This window comes from Panthera uncia, chromosome D2, assembly GCF_023721935.1.
Source record: "Panthera uncia isolate 11264 chromosome D2, Puncia_PCG_1.0, whole genome shotgun sequence".
Lineage (NCBI taxonomy): Eukaryota > Metazoa > Chordata > Mammalia > Carnivora > Felidae > Panthera > Panthera uncia.
The window spans coordinates 43894349-43918654 of NC_064818.1; the positions used below are offsets into that span (position 1 = coordinate 43894349).

Below are 24306 nucleotides of genomic sequence, written 5' to 3' on the forward strand. Positions count from 1 at the left end.
CTTGCCCCTTTCCACAGAAGACAGGTGTAACAGTGGATTGGTCAGGTACCATATGATGCACATCCTTTAAGCAGAGACAAAAGAACATTCAGAAAGTTAAACAAGGAGCAATGTCCTCACTCAAGGTGCTAAGCCTGACACAGGCTGTACGGGTTCTTTATCTCTTTGGAAAAACATGTTCCAGGCTCAAGGTTTATTCTTATGTGGCTGGATGCACATGAGTCTACACACATGAGACTGCCTTTTCCAAACAAGATAAAATATGGAAACACTAATTATTCAACATAAGATTACCTACATTGGGCTGCTTATTACAGAAAACTAAAGCTATTTGGATTTGTTAATAAACATGTCTTATGCCACACTGAAAAATTTACTATGAGGAAGAATATACATACTTCCAGAAATTATGAAATTTATTCACAAACTTGCCAGTCTACAGAATGCTGGTATAATAGTCCTTAATAGCTCAATTTTAGTTTTCACTAGAAATTAAAGGACTAAAAATTTGAATCAACATATGCAATTAAAACTACTAGAAATAATAAGAGAAATGACTCTATATAGGGAGAGTAGAATGTATTTTTGTAAGAAAAGGTATGAGGTATGAAAATAAACTTTTGTTAAGGGAAAAGAGTAATTTTGTTCTAAAAGAATGGTCATTTTAGAATGAAAAAAAGGAATGGAAGATTAAAACTAAATGGAAATAGAAAGCAGAAAGTGAGAGAAACATTTTACTTGGTCAAGCTGGTGAGAAATGAATGATTTTATTAAAATATTATAAAATATTTTAAAAATAAGCTTTAATATCAATAGTATACTTATGCAAAATTAAAATGTAATTCTCTTTCATATTTTGAACAGAAAAAGTTTTCTTAAACTATTGGTGTGCTCTTTTTAAAATTTATTTATTTTGAGAGACAGCATGAGTAGGGGAGGTACAGTGTGAAAGAGAAAGAGAGAGAGAGAGAGAGAGAGAGAGAGAGAGAGAAGAGAATCCCAAGCAGGTTCTCACTGTCAGTGTAGAGCCCAACATGGGACCTGATCTCATGAACTGTGAGATCAAGACCTGAGCCAAAACCAAGAATTGGATGCTTAACCAACTGAGCCACCAAGGCACCCCTCTTGGTGTGCTCTTAATAACAGATTATAAAAGGTTGCTCTATACCCTTGTATAATCTATCTTGAAATCAAATATATTGTGTCTTACCAAAATAATTTCTTGTGCTTCATGCTGTCATTACTGGGTCTTTGATTACTTGGGGGAACTAAGTCTCCTCTACTGAAAGATTTTTTTTTTGTAAGAGCTAAGATTTTTTACAACTATGTAACTTTTTATGTTTGCCTTAGAAATCTTTATCACTTAAAAAATTTTTATTGTTTATTTATTTTTGAGAGAGACAGAGACAGAATGTGAGTGGGTTAGGGCAGAGAGAGAGGGAGACACAGAATCTGAAGCAGGCTCCAGGCTCTGAGCTGTCAGCACTCGAACTCACGAGCTGTGAGATCATGACCTGAGCCAAAGTCAGACGCTCAACCGACTGAGCCACCCAAGCGCCCCAGAAATCTTTATCACTTTAGTTGGATAGATAACCCAGATGACTTTTAATCAAGTGTTCAAATCTTTTGCTATTTCTTATAAACTTCCCATAATGAAATTCTAAATGAAGTCTTTTTTTATCTCAAATTAACTTTGGGATATTTTGGAGGGTCCCTGGAACATGTCAAAAGTTGTTTTTCTCTTCCCTTATAAAAGAGACATGTTAGACAATTAGGCTAATTTAACATGTCAAATCACATGGGAATGTATGAAATTCCTTGGAATTCTGTTATGTCTGTTATGTCTATGTAGAATTCTGTTATGGTATAACGTTATCAGTCATAATTCTAATTATTATCTTAAAGTTTATGTCAGAAAAAATAAAATTTCCTTATCAATTTCACTGTAATAGGCTCTCATAAGATCTTTAATATTGGCCACTTTTACGTCTTTTGACATTTACAGTTATTGTTTTACTCTCATGCTTTTGCAAACGTGCTTCCTCTTCAAAGAGATTCATAAAAGGGACTGCCAAGTACAGATTCTGAATAACTTTAATGTCATACCTTGAGCTGGTAATGCCATGAGAATTTTTTGAACTCTAGTGGAGAAACTGATAGATTCATAAAACTTTTAACAAGAATTAACTATATGGAGCACCTGGGTGGCTCAGTTGGTTGAGCATCCAACTCTTGATTTCGGCTTGGGTCATGATCCCAGGGTTGTGGGATCAAGCCCCGCATTGGTTCAGCATGGAGCCTGCTTGGAATTCTCTCTCTCCCTCTGCTCCTCTCCCTGTGTCCCTCTCCTATGCTTGTACACATTCTCTCTCTCTCTATCTCTTTCTCTCTCTCTCTCTCTCTCTCTCTAATAATTTTTAATTTTTTTAACGTTTATTTATTTTTGAGAGAGAGAGAGACAGAGCATGAACAGGGGAGGGTCAGACAGAGAGGGAGACACAGAATCCAAAACAGGCTCCAGGCTCTGAGCTGTCAGCACAGAGCCCGACGCGGGGCTCGAACTCACGGACTGTGAGATCATGACCTGAGCCGAAGTCGGACGCTTAACCGACTGAGCCACCCAGGCTCCCCTCTCTAATAATTTTTAAAAAGAATTAACTACATGGAATGGGACTGAAATAACTGATGAGGATGATTATAATTTTTTATGACTTTGAAACACAGCTGTTTCTTCTACATTTTGTTTTCCATACTTAAGAGGTCCCTTTTCTTCTTTCTTTTAACCTATCTATAACTTATAGCAATTTGGCAAAGCAAACTTTTTTAAACAAAAATGCAATACTGCTGGTTTTTGTACAACATCAGTGTTAGGGGTGCCAACACTCTGCACAGTTGAAAATTCACATATAACTTTTTCCTCCTCTCAAAACTCAACAACTGTGTTTAACATTGTGATTTAAAAGTATAGAAATTACCAAATGACTAGAAGTGAAGGGAAGTTGGAGCAAAGATGCAGGGAAGGCTGGAACAGCAGAGTTCTGGTCTGTTCCCGGCACTCCTCACTCCAGTACCTATGTGAAGCTCATATCATTGAGGTCTTGAACTGAGAAGCACAAAGAAACCAGTTCTGTGAAGGGATTCTTGCCAAAGTGGTGGGTCCAGTCACTGGTCAGAGTTGGCAAGGACCACAGAATAGGAGCTCTTCGGTAGGGAATCTGGGAGAACACCAGGGCAGGATGGCACCAGGCAGAAGAAGCCTGGGCCTTAGAGCAGACAGCAGGAGGGGCGCTGTCCACGGTGCTGACAGTTCTCTGAGGCAGCACCAGGAAACTGGAGGCTCACTGCTTGCCAGAACTTCCTGCAAGCAGAAACTGTACTAGAACCACATAAGAGGGGTCAGGTAGAGCAAGTGACCTAGGGAGATGGTCAAAGGTACTCTGTCTTCTCCTAGACTCTGCTAGGAAAGAGGGTTCCCATATTCCTGGGTAGAAAAGCCAGGAGTAGGTGTCACTCCAGGATCTAGCTTTGCTAACTTTGGGTGGAGATGAAGAGATGTGTAGTGCCTCTTTCCACGAATGTCTTGCATTTATAAAAAATTCATGTGTAAGTGGACCCATGCAGTTCAAACCCCTATTGTTCAAAGGTCAACTGTATTTCTCTCTTTCCCTCTACCTCATCCTTCTATTATCCGGAAATTCTTGAGTATTCTTACTGTACATAACAATATAGACATTTGCGTAAGTTCAGTGAAAATCTGTTCTTATTACAGGACAAATTTGGGCAACTGCTTAGTTTGGCTTCTTAGACTAAGGAAGCTTTTAAAAATTGAATCTAAGTCATTTCCAATTTTAAGAAAACAACATGGACTGTATAAAGACAATCCCTTTAGATATCACCAAAGCTTTAACTGGAATATTATATTTGAGAGTACACATAATAGTACATATACATATACAATAGTATATGTACATATACTATGTACAATACATAATAGTACATATACTATTCTTGCTGCACATATGCAAATAACTAGACCCAGTTTAATAAGACTAGACATGTTTTGCAAACAAATTAGTCTTATTATGATTGTTTTTGGTAGAAATTGGGGTAATTGTAGAGATGAAAAATATTTTCAGTAAAACCTACAACACACCCTAATGGATATCAGATTCTAGACCTGTTCATTGTCTTTGAGGCACTGTTATCCATTTGTAAAATGGAGTGGATACTAAATTATTCTATTTTTCTCCAATATCTGTCTACAACTTTCCAAATTAATGATCCCAACTTTCTTCCACCCTTCTGATTTGGAATTGCTAAGAATAAAAACTGCCCTTTTCCCAAAGTCCTCCAAACTGAACTGGATAACTTGATATAAACTTCATAGAAATCAACACAATGGCTCATTTACAGAAAACCATTGTGTCTGATGCTGTGTGGACCACTCAGAACAGTCACTTGAACACCCAATAACATCACCAGAGACAATTAAATTACACAAGAGACACTTTGAACCCACATCTAGAAGCCTAATGTCTGGAAGTCTTCTCAATTGGCTGCTCTCTCGACTCAGGACCTGATGTATAGTCTGCCCCAATCATTAACTGTTTCCTTGTTTTCACTGAAATATCTCTTATTAAATATCTGATTGCTCACATGGTATAGGTCTAATTTTGGGATCCTACCTGCAACACTGCCTCTTGAAATGAGACATCACTGTTTAACTGAGTTGACCTATTCTCAAGACGAAGGGATGGATTCAATGAGATGAAACAAGCTACCAACTCAACTTCTAGACTGAAAATTCTTGGGGAAATTTCAAAGGAGGTAGATAATAGGTAGTAAATTATGCTACCCCAAAGTATGCCTCTTTGTTTCAAGGATTATTTCAAGCTGATAAGGTGGTTTTAGAAAATAGGATTTGTTTAGATTCCTTACTGGCTAACAAGGAGGAGTCTCTGCCATAGCAATTACTTCCTGCTGTATCTGGTCCAACACCCCTGGTATTGTAGACATTGAAATATGAGAAATTAACAAACAAGCCACTTAGCTAAACAGGTTGATGCCTCTTGTGATATATTCTTTGATTTATCTCATGCCAACTGGTTTGGTTCATGTGTACCCTGGCTAAGGAACATTCTTTAGTCTCTTGCTGGCTAAGGAATATTCTTTAGTCTCTTGCTATTATCCTCCTGATAGTCAGCATGGTAGTCTCCATGGTGTGCTGTATTCTCTCAAAGGTCTTAAATATGTGTCCACAACCATCATCAATACATCAGATGGTCTCATTGCACTTGGAGAAATAGAAAAAAAATGAACAGATGAATAGCAAAACAAACAATTCTTCCGATGTTCCTGACACCATTACCTACAAGTTTCATGAAAGACAAGAACAACTTAACCCTAATGGTAACGAAAAGTGGCACTAATACTAAATTGTTGGTCAGTCTCTCCTGTATGAGAGGATGACCAAAAGGGAGTAATTATTAAAGTATTAACACGAAAAGCCATTGGACTGAGGTAGCTCTGATACCTTGAAAGCCTACACAGGCAAACCAATCACAAGCAACAAAATAGGCTTTTCCAAATAAGGCTAGTAACTACTTAAACTACAATCATTCAAATAATTTCTTTGATGTTCTTTCATATATTCTCTATATAAACCTTGACACTGGATTCTGTCAGTGCTCCTAATAACTGAGGTTTGGTGTTTCCTGATTCCAATTCATATATGCTCAAATCCTTAAAAATTACAAAGTGTTTCAGTTTACCTTTTAATACTAGGAAAGACAGTGGTGAGCTCCTCTCCAATCCCCAATGCACCCACAGTGGCAATGCCCAGAGTCCCAATGTCCCCAGAATGAATGGATCTTGAAGCTCTACTTCTCTTCTCTACACTAGCCCCTCTTTCTGCATCCATACCACACATGTGGGAGCTGCCTAGCAGTCTGTCTGCCCATTCTCCTTTCACAGGGCACATCTGCCTTAGGTTCCTACATATTTTCCCTAGTCTCTCAGGCCTTCTGGGAATTTCTAAGACCTTCTCTTTTTCACTGCAGCTGCTGCTTCCATCCTTCCTCCTTCTTACCCATGCTTCTCAAGGAATCCAGTGGCTCTAATAAAAGCATAGATCTGATCCATCTCTCCTCTGTTAAAAGCTTTTCTTCTATTGATCCCCAGTTGCCCTTAAGGTGAAGAACACACCTCCTACATGGGCCCAAGGCCTCCTCATTAGCCTGTCCTCTTCCTTCTTCCACTCTTTTTCCTTCTTCCTCCTTATACTTGGATCCTCTGGGATCACCTGAGGGCCTCAGTGCTCAGGTCTTTGCATAGACCAGTCCCTCTGCCTGGAGCTCCCTGGCTTTCATATGCCACTGGCCAATAAGGCAGGCACATGGGAACACTCACTCATTTTCATCCTGTTCAATCTAATGAATGACCAAATTAATAAGGAACCTAATGAATAAGCTGAAAGCAAACCACTCAAGACCTTCCTGCAGGTGACAAATTCCGTTTGTCTTCAAGAACAATCACAGGTATTCCAAGAAAGCTACCCAGCCTTGAAGTCTTTGAAATGAGCTTTGGAATAAGTCACTTCAGAGTATCAATTCTGGGTCCATGTCTTCCTATCTGAGAAATCTGAATGAGGCAATGCCAAACCTTAAGGGCATCATTCCTTCCCCTGAGCAGCTTCCTTCCCTCATCTATAAAATAGGGATAATAACATTTACCTGTAGTTGTGAGGAAGATGCAGTGATGAAGCTGTTCTCCTACCTTACTCTTGCCCCCAGTCTGGGCTCACACATTGCCTTCCCCATCCAATCTGTCTGGATTCCTGTGACCTCTAGTTTCAAATAAGATGCAGAACTTGGCCACTCATTATTACCACGCCTACCCTATTGTTCTATGCCACTATCATGTCGTCTGTGGACCTCTGTGCCAGCCCCTCACTGGTCTCTGCCTTTTTGCTCAACTGTGATTCACTTAAAACCAGTTCCAATCATACACCTCATCTGGTCAAAAACACTGCTCCTGCCTGAACTCCTCACAATCCTGTCTGTCAGCCCTGACTTTCCTGACCACCTCTTTAGAATGGTACCTTTTCATACCCTTACTTTACACCCTCTTTGGGAGAGAGGGGAGGAGACCAACCCCTATTATCTAATCTTTTGCAGCAAACTAGCTTAATTGACACTGAGAAAACACTGGACTCTCCAGACTCCGTTGCATCACCCTAAAATAGGAAAATAGATCCTGTTCCTCTAAGCAGGAGGAGACCAAAGTGGTCAACACATTGCCTGGCACACAATAAGTGCTCAATTAATGTTTTTCTCACATGTCCTACTTGTGCAAAGAGCCCTTCTTATCCATTGCAGGGTTGAACCGTACCCACATCGGGCCTAATGGCAGAAATATGCATTGGCAGGAGCACTGTAACAGCATGGCACCTGAGGGGGCCCTTTGGACTCATTACCATCCTCTGCAAAGACTGACCCAGAGAGGCTTTCATTCCTTTACAATGCCCATCCGTCTCCCAAGCCCAATGCCCAAGAGAGAAATCACCATCCCTCTGGGCTGTGCCAAGTATCAATGAGGCATAACCTGCTGAGGACAACTCAGAAGTCCCTCCACAGGACAGTGAAGAGGGACTTATTCAGTGGGCATGGTGGCTCCCAGCTCTGCCGGCTTTCCTTAAATGCTAGTGGGCTGGGTACACAACTCCCCAATCATCAGCCTCCATGGAGAATAGAAGGAATCAGAGGCAGTACAGCCTGGGATGCTGCCATCAGGGCACACATGAAGCCTGAGTCTTGCCAGTCCTACCAGTCTCAGTGCCACTTCATCAAACTCTAGATTCCGTCCTCTTTCCAGGAGATTGCAAATGCAAATATGTCCGTACGCTACATGCTGGGGTGCTCCCCACCCCCTGACCCCACGATGATTATGAGGATGACAAAAGTACAATAAATGGGCTCTGGAAACCAAAAAGTGCTATATTGACACTATATTGACAGTCATGCTACTGCTACCACTGAATCAGTAAAGTTTATTCTCAACCCACCAGAGGAGTTGAAAAGGGAACCAAGGCAACCTCTCCAGTCTCTCCAAGCACGAAGATCCACCCCCTTTCCATCAAAGACCATAAGATGCACATCCCAGTTTCCTAAGACAAAGCTTGGTCAGACCAAACTGTTGTGAACGTGCACACAAACTGTAACATGGTCTCCAAGTGGCTGAAGAAAAACCAAAACACTTAGCAGCAGGAGAGCAAAGAACTTTCTAATAGGTGACACTATGACAATGCCTAACAAAAGCAACATGGCAATCTCTGTGGCCCTGTAAAAACAGAAATCATTTGGGTAAAAAACAAAACAAACAACAACCAAAAACCATACAGAGTTTCTAACAACTGCTGAGAAGGAGCTCCTAGTAATCACCTGCCTCTCCAGCTATATAAGGGGCATGCAGGCCACAGATCCAGGCCATGCTGGTGGGGGGACTGAGAGCCATCCAGCAACTCTATGGTGGCACTTTTTCCTCTCCAAAAGGAGAAGTCCCAGGGAACAAATTTGGGGGGCATTCCTTCAGCCTCAGGAACAAGGGGATTGCAGAGGGTCTTATCTTGGGTCTGATCAAGACTGTTCCCACCTCCCCTTTCTCAGAAGCTGGGGTCTACTTGAACCGCTTCATGCTAGCAGTAACCCTGAGGTCAGAGGTGCCCTGAAGAACACCCAGGGTGGGAGGGCTGCTCACGTGTCGACGATCAAGTAGAGATCAAAGGCACCCTCGCAGGTTTTTGGCTTCTCTATCTTGCTCCTGTAGTGCCTGGTGCCCTGGTGGAAGGGTCTCCAGGCTGGGAGACGGTGCAGGAAGCTCCCTGTGCTCAGCAATGGAGGTGGCAGCAGCAGGAAAAGGAGCAGGAGCAGGGAGAGTGCAGGGCCTGGCACCCAGAGGCTGCTGCTCCCCATTTTCTTAGTTGTCCCTGAGGCCCCACTCTCTCCTGGAGCAGGGGGATCAGCGCTGGCCATGCCTGGCCACCACAGGCTTCTGCCTCATCTGCTGTCTCCCCTTCAACCCTGTGTCCTGGAGCCTTGTTCTCTCAAGCTCTTTCTCCAAGGTGCTCTTAGAGCCTCCACCTGGTACCTGCCCTTTGGGCGGAAGAGGCAAACAGCTGGATCTGGGGCAGTAGTCCCACTACCTGAGTGGCCCTTCCCTGCCCCACAGAGACAGAATTCCCTGTGATGTCCCTTATGATGGACAGGAAGGTTGGCATGGTGACTTTGTGACCTGCAGCTCTGCTCGGTGTCCTGCCTGTTGACAACCCCAGGCAGGAGTCATGGGATCTTTGGATGGGGGATAAGATGAGGCCTCCATTTGTCTCTTACCCTAAACCCTCATAGGTGGCCATTAAAATCTCCAAGACTCTGCCTTTTTGTAACTCAAAGAAGGCAGCTGAGGTGGTTTAGATAAGGACATCCCTGTGGGTGTCCAGGAGGTCGATGAACTGGAAGACTACAGTACAGTAATTAATGGTCATGGTGTGAACACTGAAGTCATCCATGGACATGGAAGGATCTAGAAGGCCTAGAAGGTTTGTGTAAACATTCAAAGTTCTTTGTGAATAAGGGACATTCTTGTTATCTACTGCTGTGTGACAAACCACCCAAACGTAGTGACATACAAGAGAACCATTTTATATGCGCACAGGTTCTGTGGATCAGAAATGCAGAGAAGGCTGAATGGGGATGGCTTGTCTGTGCCCCATGGAAAAGCATAGGCCTGACAACTCTTGAGTCAAAAGTGATTGCAAAGAGTCAGTATGAGATGCAAAAAGTATTTAGAAATTCCTTAACTGATTTATTTTGTTTTATTCATTTTTTGCATGTACAAAACAAGTGTGATATGCACTAAAAATCCTTCTAAGTTTAAAATAGAGCTTTCAGTATGTATTTACAAAAAAGCATAAGTGATAAAAAGCTTTGTGTTGGCAGTTTTATTTTGTTTTTTATTTTGTTTTTTGGGGGAGTGGTATTTAAAGCCATGGAATATCTTAAATGATATTTGGAATTGATAGGATTGGTATGCATGTCATTAGCATATTAGCTTTTCCTTGTTTGACACTTGCTATTGTCATATTTTTGCATACTCATCTATTGATTAGACATCTCATGGTGGGCTTAATTTGCATTTCCATAATTTCTGATGGTTTTCTGTTCAAGAGATTTGGGGTCATTCATTTTTCTGTTTGTGAAGTGCTTGTTCCTACCTGTATCCATTCTCTGATTCAGGTGTTTATGCTTTTCATATTGATTCTTTGGCATTTCTTATACATTTTGGATTCTAATCCTTTATCAGTTGTTGCAAATATTTTCTTTTAGCATGTGGCTTATTTTATACTTTAAAGATTTGCAGGATTTTGTATCTGACTTAAGTAATTCTCCCCTGTTAAGGTCAGGGTGAGACACACTTTATCCTAAAAATTTTAAAGATTTTAGGGGCGCCTGTGTAGCTCAGTTGGTTGGATGTCCAACTTCAGCTCAGGTCATGATCATTCAGTCAGTGAGTTCAAGCCCCATATCGGGCTCTGTGCTGACAGCTCAGAGCCTTGAGCCTGCTTCGGATTCTGTGTCTCCTTCTCTCTCTGCGCCTCCCCTGTTCAGGCTGTGTCTCTCTGTCTCTCACAAAATGAATAAACGTTAAAAAGAAAAAATTTAAATTAAAAAAAGTTTTAAAGATTTTATTTCACATTGAAGCCTTTGATCAAACTGTAATTAATTAATAAGTGCAATTTGTGCTAGGGATCTTACTCCATGTTTTCCCAAATATATGTCTCAGCACCATCCTTTTCTATTTGTTGACTATTCTATGTTTTTTTTCAATGATTTGCACGTCACCTCTGATGTGTTTCAAATCCCATATAGGTGTGGATGTGGTTCTGTGCTCTCTGTCCTATTCCTTTTATCCATCTGTTGGTTTGTATTTATAGTGTCAATACCACACTATCTTATTATAGTATGGATGATCGTGTTATTTTTCCTTTCTGTCCCTTACTCCTGTAAGGAAGGATTGTGTTTCCCTGCCACATTCATAGCAGGCTTGGACTTGATTCCACCAATGAAATGTTAACATAAGTACATGTGCCACTTCTGGATAGAATCCTTAAGAATGTAGGTATGATTCAGGTGAGCACCTGTGTTGTGCAATGCCCTCTTAGAAACCTGAGGTGGATACGTATATGCAGGAGGGTATGGAATATAAGTGGAAAATAAAGTTTGTGCTTTTAAGCTAATCATATGTGGGGGGCTGTTACAAGAAGATAACCCAGCTGAATCTGATACACACAGGGCATCAGTTATTTTATCTAACATACAGAGCTCTACAGCAAGCCTTTGCAGGGCAGGGTAAATCATCCGCCTTATTTTTCTTATGGCCACTTGTTCTTTCATGTACATTTTAGATTCAGCTCACCAATTCTCCACTCCTCCAAACGCTCTTAATATTTTATTACAATAACATTAAATATATAGATACATTTGAAAGGATTTGAATCTGCTATCTAGCCTCCCCTATTGGTAAACATGATAATGTCTCTATTTGGTCGTATTCAACGCCTTTCATATAAACTTCCCTATAAAGATCTTAAACCATTTTGCCAAGTGCCTTTCCCTACAGTGTGTATACATATACATATGTACTTATATATATACATACATACATATACATACATACACATATATTTACATAGATATATATACATATATAGCAGCTCTTGTAAATAGCATTTTTAAAAACAAAGTTTTCAAACTGTTTATTGGTGTTGTGGACAAATGTATTAATTTACTGATTATTCACCTAACTTGCTAGGCTCCCTTATTCTAAAATATATCTGTAGAGTTGTTTTGGTTTCTATAAAAAATAAAAACCAAAAAACACTGTACTGACTAGTTCTCTAATGACATTTGACTGGAAGCTGTGATGGAGGCATTCTTGACTTTAAAAATACCTCTAATATGTCACCATTAAGAATGATATTTATGCAAGGCTTTTGGTGGACATCTATCAGATTAGGGAGTCTCCCTACCCTTCTTGGTTTGCTACAAATCATGAACGAGTGTTAAATTTTATCTAAATTCTCTTTCTGCATACTTTGTGATGAATATAATTTTTCTCCAGTAGGTTATTAATATGATTAACTACATTAATGCATATAAAACCAATTTTAATATTTTATAAATAAACCTGACCAGGCCATGATAATTTTTGTAAATACTGCTGGATTGAGTTTACTATTAGTTTAGAATTTTTTTTATCTATGAACATGAGTGAGGCTGATCTGTAATTTCTTCTTTTTGTGCTGTTCTTAACTGGTTTTATATTAGGTAACAATAGCCTCAGAAAATGTGCTTGGGGTGTTTTTACTTTCTTTCCTTTTGAAAGTAGTTTCAACATGATCCCAACAATCTACTCCACGTATACTTGGTATAATATCATCTCTGCCTAGTGTTTTCTTTGTGAGGATTTTTTAAAACTACTGATATCATTTGTTTAATGTTTACTGAACATTATGGGCTGAGATGTGCCCCCCCCCCAATCTCAATTAATATTATGAAGTTCTAACACATCATGTGACTGTATTTGGAGACAGGCCCTATAAGGAGATGATTCAAGTTAAATGAAGTCATAAGAATATGGCCCTCATCCTAAAGGAACTTTCTTGTGGTACTTTGTTATGGCAGTCTGAGCAGACTAACACACTGGATTATTTTGTGCTTGTATTTCTTTTATCAGTCATTTAGGTACCACATTTTTATAGGAATTTGGATATTTATTTCCACATATTGTTATGAAGTTGTTAAGAATATGTTTGAGTCTTAACTTTCTGCTCGATTTGTGGTTATAGCTTTTTAATTCCTAATATGACTTGTGTCTTTTCTCATTCTATGCATTCACAACAGGGAGAATATTGTCCCAAGGGAGTTAAAATTAGTCTCACAGTTTTTAATTATAAAGCACAGTACATAAAGAGATATACAATAAATCCTTGGTACTAAAATTTCATGAGCCTATAAGGAAAAATGTGTTTGAAAAAGCTCCTGGGGCGGGGGGGAGGTTATAATTAAAAAAAAAAAAATTGGGAAGCACTGTCTTATTTTACAATCAATTTCATTAGAATATTATTTATATTAACAACTTTTCAAATAACCTTTGGCTTTGTTTTACTATTTTCTGTATTTTTTTTCTCTAATATATTCTCCCTTTCATTTTCTTTGGGTTTAATTTTATTACTCTTTTTCAACTACTTTAGGTCAGTTATTAACTCCTTTATTTTCACCATTTCCTCCCCCATAACATAACCATTTGGGGCACAAATTTTCCTCTAAGCTTCTCCTTCACTAAGGCTATATAAATGCTCACATTAGGGATTTCCATATTCACCAAAATAAAAGTTTTGCTTTGTGGACCACCCCCCAAAGTTTTAATGTTTATTCTGAATCAGCTTTCCCCACCTCAGATTTAGCATCATTTCATTCCTTTACAATCTTATTTGTGTAATAGGGACTCCAAAACCTGGGGAAAAGCACAGAGCCTGTCACCTTATGTCCCCGCACCCTCTGCCTCCCCAAGGGCGTCCAGAACATTTACAGAGTGACTGAAGGAAGGCAGACGCAGGGACTCAGGACTGGTTTCCCTTTCAGTCCCTCAATGTCCTTCCTTGGTCTCATCTGCTCTGCACTCCAGTCTCTGTGCTCATGCCCTGTGACCCGCACATCTGGCTGCCACTGCAACAATTCTGGTTACCTGAGACACTTCTCCCATCTCTTCTCTCCTGTCACCACGAGGTCATTCAAGCCCTGCCATGACCGTCGCCCACTCAGAAGCCATTCCCTCCCGTCCCCCAGCCCTTCTTTGGGGCCGAGTCCGTCCCACCCTCCGTGGGTGGGTCGGTTCCCTGCCACCTTCGCTTCCTGGGAGGTCGCAGAACTCACCATGACCTGGCGCGGTGCGGCCATCTCACAGCTGAGGAGGCGGCGAGGCGGAGGCACGGCTCCGCTGAAGTTTGGGAGATTCTCGGGCGCGCTGCGAAGATGCAGTTTGCCCGGCCGCTCAGGGGGCAGGGGAACGACTGCCCGGACGCCCGGGGGACCCGCCGCGGCGGGGCGCAGACCGCGCGCACGGACGTCCCGGCCGTAGCCTGGGGGCCCGCCGACCCCAGCGAAAAGTAGCGGCGTCCAGAGCGAGTGAGCAGAGGCAGGGGCGGTTCCGCCGCGGCCCAGGAGCCGCCTCCAAAGGCACCCGGGCTTTCCGCGCGGCGCGGCGGCCGGCGCCAGGACGCCCCCTCAGGCTCGCCGCTGCAGCCAAGGCCGAGCCAGCTGGCGGCGGCCGGGGTTTCGCGGAGCCGAGCGCACCGGGCGTCCTTACCGTACCCCTGGCGGCGGGTCGCGTCTACTCCCAGGCCCCTCCCGGCAGGGGGGGGTGGGGGGGTGGGGGTGCCCGAGGCCCCGCCCCGGAGGCGGGAGCAGTCCGGGAGGGCGGGGTCCGGCCGGCCCCCGGGGCTCGCGCGCTGGGTTCCCACACGCGTGTCGCGCGGCGCAACCTGCAAGCGGCCGGGGCTGCCAGCGCGTCTCCAGCGCTCAGAGCGCCGCGGGAGAGCTGAGGTGAGACGCGCCGTCCTGCCCCCGGGACGGGCCGCGAGTGGACGTGGGCGGCGCGATTCATCCCACTTCTACCGGCCTCTCCCTAGGGCAGAATGCTCCGTCCTGCCCTTGACTGCCTGCCTCTTTCCTCCCCTCGGGCGCCTGCTTCCTTGGTCGCGCCCTCCTTTTTTTTCACCCCGTGCCCCCCAGTCCCTGCCTTATCTGCCTCTTTTGTCTCCTTATCTCTTCCTGTTTTTCTCTGTCGTCTATCTCACTTTTTCTTGTCTGTCTCTTCTTCATTACGTATTTCCCCTGTCCTACCCCTTCTTTTCTTCCTTCTCTGTCTCTCTCGGTGGTCTTTCCCTTTGCCCCCACCCCTCCCCGCCCCAAGAATGCCGCCTTTGATTTTTCTTCTCCTAGGTTGACTTTTGGGGCAGCAATTATTTTCATTCATCCATCTATCCATCCACGCATCCTCTCATCCTGTTGTTGCTCTGTCCCTGTCAGCTAGGGCTTGTGCTGGGCACCAGGGTAATGGTGCATCTGCCCCAGATCCTTTCTCCCAACAGATTATATCCAAAGATTTGAGCACGTAACACATTCAGTGTCTGTTTTGGGGGAAAAAAACCCATAAATGATTCAGTCGTAAATATCTGAGTTTTTATGGTGAGCTGGAAGAAAATACTTGGTTTTACAGACAAGGAATTGATTGAATCCTTTCTTGACACTTGCCTTTAGTAATAGGCACAGACAACACACCGGGAAGCTAAAGCATGCAGAAACATTTAGGGGACATTGGGGCCCACACCTTCCTTCTGGGGAAGTAGGGTAAAGCCAGGTTGGTGGGGAGGGAAGGGGTGGAAATCAGAGCTCAGTTGTGGGAAGACAATAGGGAGGTCAGGGCTTTGCGTGTGAAAACGTTAGCTGAGAGTTAAAACATGAAATCAAGTGTATATTTCTAAAATACATACTTGTCAATGGTGCTGATGTGCAGAAATTAAATTACTGAATCAGTATGTTGAATCAGACAGGCATCTTATAGCAATTATTGTGCCATTTAAAATTAATGTTTTTGTGTACGTTGGGTAGGACCACAGTTGAAAATATCTTAGTATCAAAGATTATCTTAGACACGTATTAAGTGAAGAAATCTCGAAAAACATATCTGACTCATTTGGGGAGAATAAAGTAGAGGTATTGTATGTTAAAGCAATGTTTTGTTTCTTGTTAGCAATGTAATTTTGTCAGAGACATAATTTTATTATTTTATGATATTTTTATGACATCTATAGAGCTGTATGTTCAAACACACATATACACACGATATATATATATGTATGTATGTACCATATATATATATATATATATATATATATATATCTCATATGGTTGTAAAAAGAAAGCCTGTTTATTTTTAAAGCTATTAATTGCCACCTAACACTTGAAGCTTTTTTCAAATAAATAATTTAACCTTTTAGTTTATGATTTTTAATGATTATTCAGTTTATTTGACTTTTCAGTTGCTATGGAAAAGGAAATTTGTCATTACATAAATCACACAAGAAGTAAACAAAAATGAAATATGGAAGAGGATTGCAGTGTGTTTATTGAAAGAATTTTTTCATTTTAAATCAAAGAATGTTGGACAAATTCTTAAGTATATGCTTGGAACTTTGATTCAGGGGACTATTTTCTGCATCAAAGAGTCAAATTGCCTTTTATGTCATTATACCACTGACTTCCCATGTGTCAAACTTCTGGAGGGGTGGAGTGAAAGGGATGCTTTGCAAATGATTTAAAAATATCATACCTTCTTTGCTTAGCAGATTTCTTTTTCAGAAACCCAGGAAGTGACAAATTTTCTTTAAAACAGAAAATCACAAAATTAAAAAAAATTTTTTTTCAAGGTTTTGTGTTGAGCTCCAGTGCTTTTAAATTTCTTTTCCTTCTTTCAGTAGGCTGTGTTTCTCTTTTCTAGAAGGTTATGCTGTCATTGGCATCAGGTGGAATCTGGCTGAACAGTTTGATGTACAAGCCATGGACTTACCCTTGAAGGCTGCCACTGAAATTGGTCTACATGGCCAAATTGTGTTAGGACTCCTGCTGACGTCATTATGGCCCTGATGTGTGGTTGCATCCTGGGAGTCCTGCATTTGGTTTTGCTTGAACACAATAAACATTGCTGCTGAAGCGGTGCAGGCAGAGCTGGACATAGAGCCTGTGGGGACTGGCTGGGAAGCCTTCCCCTCTCGCAGCTCCAATGGCACTACCAGCCAGCCTCCAGGAAAGCCTGGATAACTCTCCAGTTTTTAATTTTCTCAGGGGTCCAGAGCTAGGAAGATGCATGTGTATTTCCCTTCTCAGGAAAACCCAGGACATCACAATCCATATGTAGAAGAGATGGATAGGTAATTATCCTCTGGAACCTTCCTTCAGGGTCTGAGAAGCATCTCCAAAGTCTAGGGACATCAAATGATTGGAGCACAGGAGATATTATCTGCTCCTGTTTTAGCTAAAAAGGAAGGCAGACACAGGAAGACACTAGCTGGTGATATAAATGGTATCGTTGAATAAGATCCAGTTTCTGAGTGAGCTGCAGCTTGGAAAAGCTGGAGACTGGCCAGCTGACATAGGCTGGAGAGTACCTTCAGATATCTCAGGAAATGAGGTTGCCCAGTTGTTTGCTAAAACCTCTTTCTTATGTGAATGAAGGGGGAAGGAGGAAAATGCCCAGGGCATTTGGTCACTCATTAAACAGTATTGTGCCCTGGTTCCAGGGAGCACGTGAGTAGAGGGAAGGCAGCCATGAGGTTGACTCTGACCCTTTGTACTAGTGTGATAATAATTGATAAATTGATGCTACCTAACACTTACTGAACCAGGCTCTTTAATACTTTAGGTATATTAATTCATCTAATCTTTACAACCACCTGGTGAAGCGGACCCCAGGATGATCCTTTTTAGAAAGGGTCCTTTTTTAGATGAGAAAGTCGTCAGAGAGAGGATCAGCACCTTGCCTATGGTTACAAGATTGGTAAGAGCAGAGGTGGGTTTGATCCAGACATCTGACATAAGAGGCCATGCACTTAACCTCTATGTGATGGAAGGCTTGATGAGTACATGGGATGGGCCAGTCATAGCACAAACAGAAAAGTAATATGGAAGAATGTGGCCAGTGTTTCCCAGGTGAAAGGATGATTGGAGTCTGCACTCAGTGCCCTGGAAATGGGTAATAAACAGAGACACACATGCTTATAACACTGTGGGGTGGTGAGTCTTCATCTCCAAGTAGGTAGCCGTTCCTGTGTTGGTCAGTGGAATCCTCACTGTGGCCCAGGAAGATTGAAAGTCTGAGGGAAAAGGATCCTGTATGACAGGGAAGGCTGGATGTGGTCATACCATATCAACTTAGGAAACTCAGATTCAGAAGGTTTCAAAGATCATTACTTCATAATCCCACAATCTAAGGGCTCAGAAATGTTGCAAAGTATGGGATTGAAATCAGGTCCTCTCAGTAAGAAGACACAGGGTGGCACTGAACAATGTCTGTGTGACTCAGAAGACTATCTTGCTGAGCTCAGACTGAAGAGATCCAAGGAGGACAAGAGAACCCTTCTCAGGACACACATAACAGAGTGAAGAGGACGAGTAAATAGTGTCTGGGTCGAGAGCCCAGAATGAACCGAGGCTATTGAGGACAGTGGAGGGACAGCAAAGGGCCCCTTAAGATTGCATGGGAACAAGGAGAACAAGGGCTGCATACATCCACTGGAATGTCTGGCTGAGAACCGTCTCTAGTGACAAAGGGCATGGGTAGGTCCACGTAGGAAGAAGGAGCAAGGCAGCACCAAGCTGCTGTGCCTGTGATCTCCTGACCCGGAACTCACTGGCCAGGGCATGATGTGACCCCAGAGGTGACATCATACATCTGCTCAGGTCATCTGAGAGCTGGATCACAGGGGAGGTGCATGGAGCCTGGAGCTGGATGAGACCCAGAGTCTGATGCTGACCCTGGGAAAGGGCCTGTGAGTCCTTCAACAAGAAGAGACGAGCGTCAGGAGCTGGCACAGGCTCACTGGGGACAGGCCACGCCAGGCACACGTCATTTTCGGCTGTGAGAGGCTTCAATCTGGCAACGTCATAGACAGAGTGGACCAGTTAGAGGGAGCCCTAGATAGAATTTTGTAGGACATTGTTTGCACTTGTGTGAGTGACCTTACCCCAGCAGTGCTGATGCATGAGAAAGAGGTGACCCTCTGGGAGCTTGGTCATGCCAAAGGTCCCCAGCTAGTTCAGTACCCTTGTCTTTTCCTTTGCTTCTTCTCCTCCTCAATATTATTATTATTTTTTTATTTAAAATTTTTTAATGTTTATTTTTGAGACAATGAAAGAGAGAGAGAGAAAAAGAAAGAGCGCATGTGTGCGAGGGGAAGAGAGAGAGAGAGGGCTGAAGTGGGCTTGAGGCTCTGAGCTGTCAGCACAGAGTCCAATGCAGAGCTTGGACCTATGAACTGTGAGATCATGACCTAAGCTGAAGTCAGATGCTTAACTGACTGAGTCACCCAGGCGCCCCATTATTATTATTATTATTATTATTATCATCATCATCATTATTATTATCATGTCCTTTTCTTTCTCCTCCTCCTGTTGTTCTCATTATTATGATTAAGATTTGAATAATAAAATTGATGGAGCATGAAGATGGGTGAATGTCTAACATAATGATTGGCAGAATCCAGGCCCATATTGGTCTAAGAAGCTGGAAGGCAGTGCTGCCTTTAGCAACGTGGCATTTGTCAGGTTGGAGATTAATGCCCTTGGGTTGGATCATGCAGCTTCCTTTGTGTGGTTATCATGAAAATTCCATGCAATAAGTCATACGAAGCCTTTTAGCATCTCTGGCACGTATTCACTTACATAGTCAATAAACAGTTACTTCTATTCTCATATCACAAAGCATCCCTGGTAGCAAATATTTCGTCCTGCAGTAAGATCCCATGTTCTAAATTTGAATGCTGAAAGCAAGGTTGTGACATCTGTGGCTCAGGGCACTCCAGACACTTCTGAAAACTAGGTCTACATGACTGTGGTTGGCAAAGCTGTGAAGACAGCCCAGTAGAGCTGTCTGCAAAGGGATGTGGGGGTGCAACAGGACCGGGAGGACAGCAGGGTGGGCTCCAGCCCAGGCTCGGGGAAGACATTGTATGGTTCTAAAATATAATCTGGAGGGCTGTCTGAGGCAGAGCTGGGTGGAGAAAGAGAGAAGGGTTAGAGAAGGGATGTTTGTGTGTGTATGAGTATTCCAGCGTGAGTGTATGTAAGTGTGTGTGATCATATGTGTGTGTGTATGTGTGTCTGTGAGTATATGTGTATTTGAGTGTGTGAGTGTAGTGTGTGTGAGTACATGTGAGGGTGTGAGTGTATCTGGGTGCGTGTACATCTTTGTGAGCTCAGAAGCTCAGCAGTGGGGCTTCAAGCAGACCAGCTATTCTTTGAGGATGAGGGAGAATCGGCTTCATCTCAAGTAGTCATACACTGGTAGATCTGGAAAGCACAGTGAGATAATTTAGCACCAGCTCTAGTTTATAGATGGGACATTGAGGTTGAGAGAGGTGGGATGGTCAGTGCAGGGACACTTGGTAGACTGGTGTGGTTGCCTCTGCCTCTTCAAGAAGCATAAGCTAGCACTAAACTTTGATGCCAAAGGCACCCCATTTGAGAATGAATTCAGAAAGGATGTTAGGAGTGGCTTGGACTCCCCTGGAAGCATATAGTTTGGACTCGGAGCTCACCACTTGGGGTATCGTGAGGGCCACATGGGCAGTTCAACCAAAGTGTGCTTTGGGGACACACCCTTGGGTTTCATTCCCAGCAGTGCCTCATACTGCAGAGGACTTCAGACGGGGTGTTCAGCTTTCCAGAACCCATGTCCTCTTCCTCTGTGAAAGAGGGTGACGGTCCTCCAAGTGCAGTGAAGGTGGAAGGAGGTAACATGTGCAAAACACCTGTCCACACTCTTGCCACTGAGACAGAGAGGAGGAGGGCAGGGTACCTGTGCTTCCGTTTACAGGTGGGCGGGAGCTGACTTGAGCCCAGTGATGTTTATGAATAACAAGCCCGTGGAGGTCCCTGTGAGGAAGGGGCTTGGTCGCCCACTCATCACGGTCCTCCTGGGCCCAAGGATAACTGCTTTCTAACTGTGAAAACTCAGAACACTCAGTGGGGTCTGGTTCAGCCAGTGCTGCTCGCCAGCTGGGATTGGGGAGCTTGAAGATGGGTGTCCTAGTTTCAAGAACTGGCTGGTGGAATTGATTAGGGGAGAGCAGGTATGAAAGCCTCCCCAGCAGGGCTGGTGGCACTCTCCCCTCTTCAATGCCACCTCACATGTGGCCGTGAGTGTCTTTCCTCTGAGCCTTGAGCACCTCCAGGCTGAGTGGAGGCTGGTCTCCCTGAGTAGGCCCAGCAGGTTGGCTGGCACGAGAGGACAGTTGACAGGGGAGCAGAGGAGAAGGAAATGGATTAATGTCTGAATGGATACAGGGTAGACTCATGCTTGTTCCAAGGGGCAAGGCCGGGTGGACAGGTGGCTGCCCCCCAGGAGTGGGAGTGGGGCCAGGTACAACCACAGACATACTCGGGATGCCTGGACATTTACTGTCCAGCTTCTACCCTCTGGCCACCTGTGCTGCAGGAGCTCCAGTCCCCAGGTGCTTGTGCCCTGGCACTTCTGATACTTCGGAAGAAAAATTGGCATGCTGAGTAGCAAGAATGCTCTAAACAAAAATGAAAACTTTCATAAATCAGGGTGCAAGCACATTAGAGTTGACAACCAGGTCAGAACTGCCTGGTGGACACCTCGTGTGCCGTGTGAACACGGCAGCTGCTGCCTGGATGCTGGCAGGTGTGGGGCAATGCTGAGCCATGTCCCTGGGTGGCAGGGTCACACAGTGTGGTCCTTCCTCCCCGACGGAGTCCTGGAGGTGAAAGCGGGTGGCATAGCACTCTGAGTCAGGGTGAGCTGTCGTGTCTATAGCAGTCAGGATTCTTTGGATGCAAACAATGAAGAGGGAGGGCTCGTGTCTCACTGCTGTTGCTTCCTCTCTGTGCAGAGTCCTGTGGTCCAAGTGTGGCTGGCCCAGCCAACAGGGGAGCTTTCCAATCTCACGGTTCCTCCCCGGGGCAAGCCCTCCGCAACGCCAAAGCCCTGAAGACTGACAGCCGTTGGAGCGTCCGCCTTCTTCAGCTGGCTCACACCCTGCTGGTCGTCATGGCTGCTGGGAAGGGTGCTCTGCAGAGCTCTTCGGCTGAAAACACATGGAGGCTTAGTGAAGCTGATCAGGGCTGGAGCCGCAAGTCAGTGCTGCTGGAAAAAATGAACAACCTGGGCTCTGAGGCTGCCATGGGTGGTGGTGGCCGGGAGGAGACCTCTGCTGAGGTGGCACTGTCAGCAACCCCAGGAAAACTCAGACTGGGAAAGCCAATGGCCCAGAAGGTGTGCTGGGAACAGGGGCAGAGTGCTTTCACAGAGGTGCCTCGACTCAAGAAGAGGCTGGAGGGTGTGCAGGCCAAGGAGAGGGAGCATGATAACCCCACAGGCCAGCCTGATCCACAGAAGCTGACCCAGGACACCCCCAGGGACCTGGCTGACAGCAAGACCTCTGTGTGGCCCAGTGGAGCCCGAGGGGAGCAGAAAAGCGCCTTCAGCAAACCAGCCAGGTGTCCAGCAGGGAGACCTGGGCCAACCTCTGTTTTCCAGGCACGTGGACCTGCAGATGCCCTTGGGGAGCTGTTGGGACTCAGCAACACGGTAGATGTCCCTTGTTGGGATCAGCTTTCGAATTCTAAGTTTTTGGTGGGTGATTTCTGGAACCTGCAGACGTTGCCACAAAATGCTCCTCTCTGCAGTGCTTTCCTGGGGGCCCCCACACTGTGGCTAAAGCATGCCACAGCCCAGATGTCCACACCGTCATCATCCTCTTCCACTGCCACTTGGGCCCTGCTGCCACCTACGTTCACCTCCCTGGGCCTGTCCACCCAGAACTGGTGTGCAAAATGCAACCTCTCCTTTCGCCTGACCTCCGACCTGGTCTTCCACATGCGGTCCCACCACAAAAAGGAACATGTGGGGCCTGACTTACATTCTAAGAAGCTGAGAGAAGAGGCCCTCACGTGTCCCATTTGCCATGAGTATTTCCGGGAGCGCCACCATCTCTCCAGGCACATGACTTCTCACAGTTAGCAGGTGGCTGTGGAACAGACCTGTAGATGCAGCTTCTAGCATTTGGAGGTGGGGCGGAGATGGCTCACTGGTGCTTCCTTTGAAAAGGCTCATCATCGTTGTCTGCAGGGCTGTCTGCATTGGAGTTGATAGATGAACTTGGTCATCATTTGAAAAAGACAGTCCTTGGCTCTGATGTATTTTGATGGAAATAAAGTCATGAAATAAAATGACACACTTTGCTAACCTAGGGTATCAAGACTGCTAGGCACGGAGTAGAGGCCTTGCTCCTGTTCCATATGGAGGCAAGTTTGACACACAGTCTGGGCTTTGGAGGCAGACAAACCTGGATGCTAACCTTTCACATATTAGCCCTGACCTTGGACACATCGCTTTCACCATCTGAGCCCCAGTTTTCTTCTCTGCAAATGGAGAGGGCGACACCTGTGTCTTAGGGATGTTGTCATGGTTACGTGGGAAGCTGTGTGGAAAGTAGCCAGGATGCCACCTGGCACAGTGTGATTCCTGAGCGAATGATATTTTTTATCATTGTCCAGATTAGTAAGCTGTTGTTCCATGACAGAGTCTCAGCGGCAAGCAACCCAAAGCATCTAATTCTCGCTCGAAGGTCTGTGGGTTGGCTGGGTTGGGTTGGGCTTGGCTGGGCTTGGCTCCAGGTTGCAAATTATATTTAGGTTCATGTTCTGTTACTCTAGGACTAGTGGGCTTCCTAGATAATACTTCTCTTATGGTCATTCCCAGAGCACAAGAAGGAAAATCCAAACGCAAGCACACCTCAAGTCTCTGCTTGGGTCACTTCTACTAACAGCCTCCCAGCCAAAGCGAGTCAATGACCAAGCCCAAAGCAAGTGGGTGAAATGTGCCACCTGCCCACAGGGAAGCCGTGATGAGGGAGCGGATGTAAGGTCCTACTACAGAGGCATGAAGAGTTGGGACCAGTCATTCAGCTGACACACTTGGTCCATGGTTCTTCACATGCTGAATATGTGGAAGGGGGAGAAAGGAGCAACATCCCCCCACCCACACACCCCTTATCTCTCAGCAAGCAAGCATGTGCAAAAGCCTAAGACTTAAAACATGGTGAGAATTCGGAGCGTTCTGGTTACCATTATCCACTGCAGGTTGCGCTTCTCTCGGTGACTGTTCTATTCATCTGCATTTGCTCTTGCAAACCTCAGGTCATAAACTCTGATGTAACTCGGGCCAGTTTGTGGGAAGGCCATTCGTTGGGAGCTCTTTCAAGTTAGGCGTTCTTTTGACTGGTTTCCCCTGCACTTTCAGGATTTGTTCATTTGACCAGCAGTGTCCAACCCTCTGGTGGGGCCTCTGGCACCGAGCTCAGGCTGTGGTTGGGAAGGAGCTGGTGTGGGCATCTCAGACAGTGGCCAGTGACCCGTCCAAACACCCCCCAAGCTCCATCTCTTCTCTCCC

At 44.4% G+C, this 24306-nt stretch overlaps 2 protein-coding genes across 2 annotated transcripts in view; one reads left to right on the forward strand and one right to left on the reverse strand.

The window, feature by feature from the left end:
* The window catches only part of ANTXRL (ANTXR like), a 31363-nt gene extending 22154 nt beyond the window's left edge, over positions 1–9209 (reverse strand). Inside the window, exon 1 of the mRNA XM_049645997.1 lies at positions 8755–9209. Within this exon, the coding sequence (XP_049501954.1) occupies positions 8755–9029 (275 nt within the window). The 5' untranslated portion in view covers positions 9030–9209. The remainder of the gene's footprint in view (positions 1–8754) is intronic.
* Positions 9210–9307: 98 nt separating this feature from the next.
* Positions 9308–23087, forward strand: ZNF488 (zinc finger protein 488). The gene is made up of 2 exons (XM_049646309.1): positions 9308–9592; positions 21746–23087. The coding sequence occupies exon 2, from the start codon at positions 21904–21906 to the stop codon at positions 22873–22875; it is 972 nt and encodes a 323-aa protein (XP_049502266.1). The 5' UTR covers positions 9308–9592; positions 21746–21903; the 3' UTR covers positions 22876–23087.
* Positions 23088–24306: the final 1219 nt, after the last annotated feature.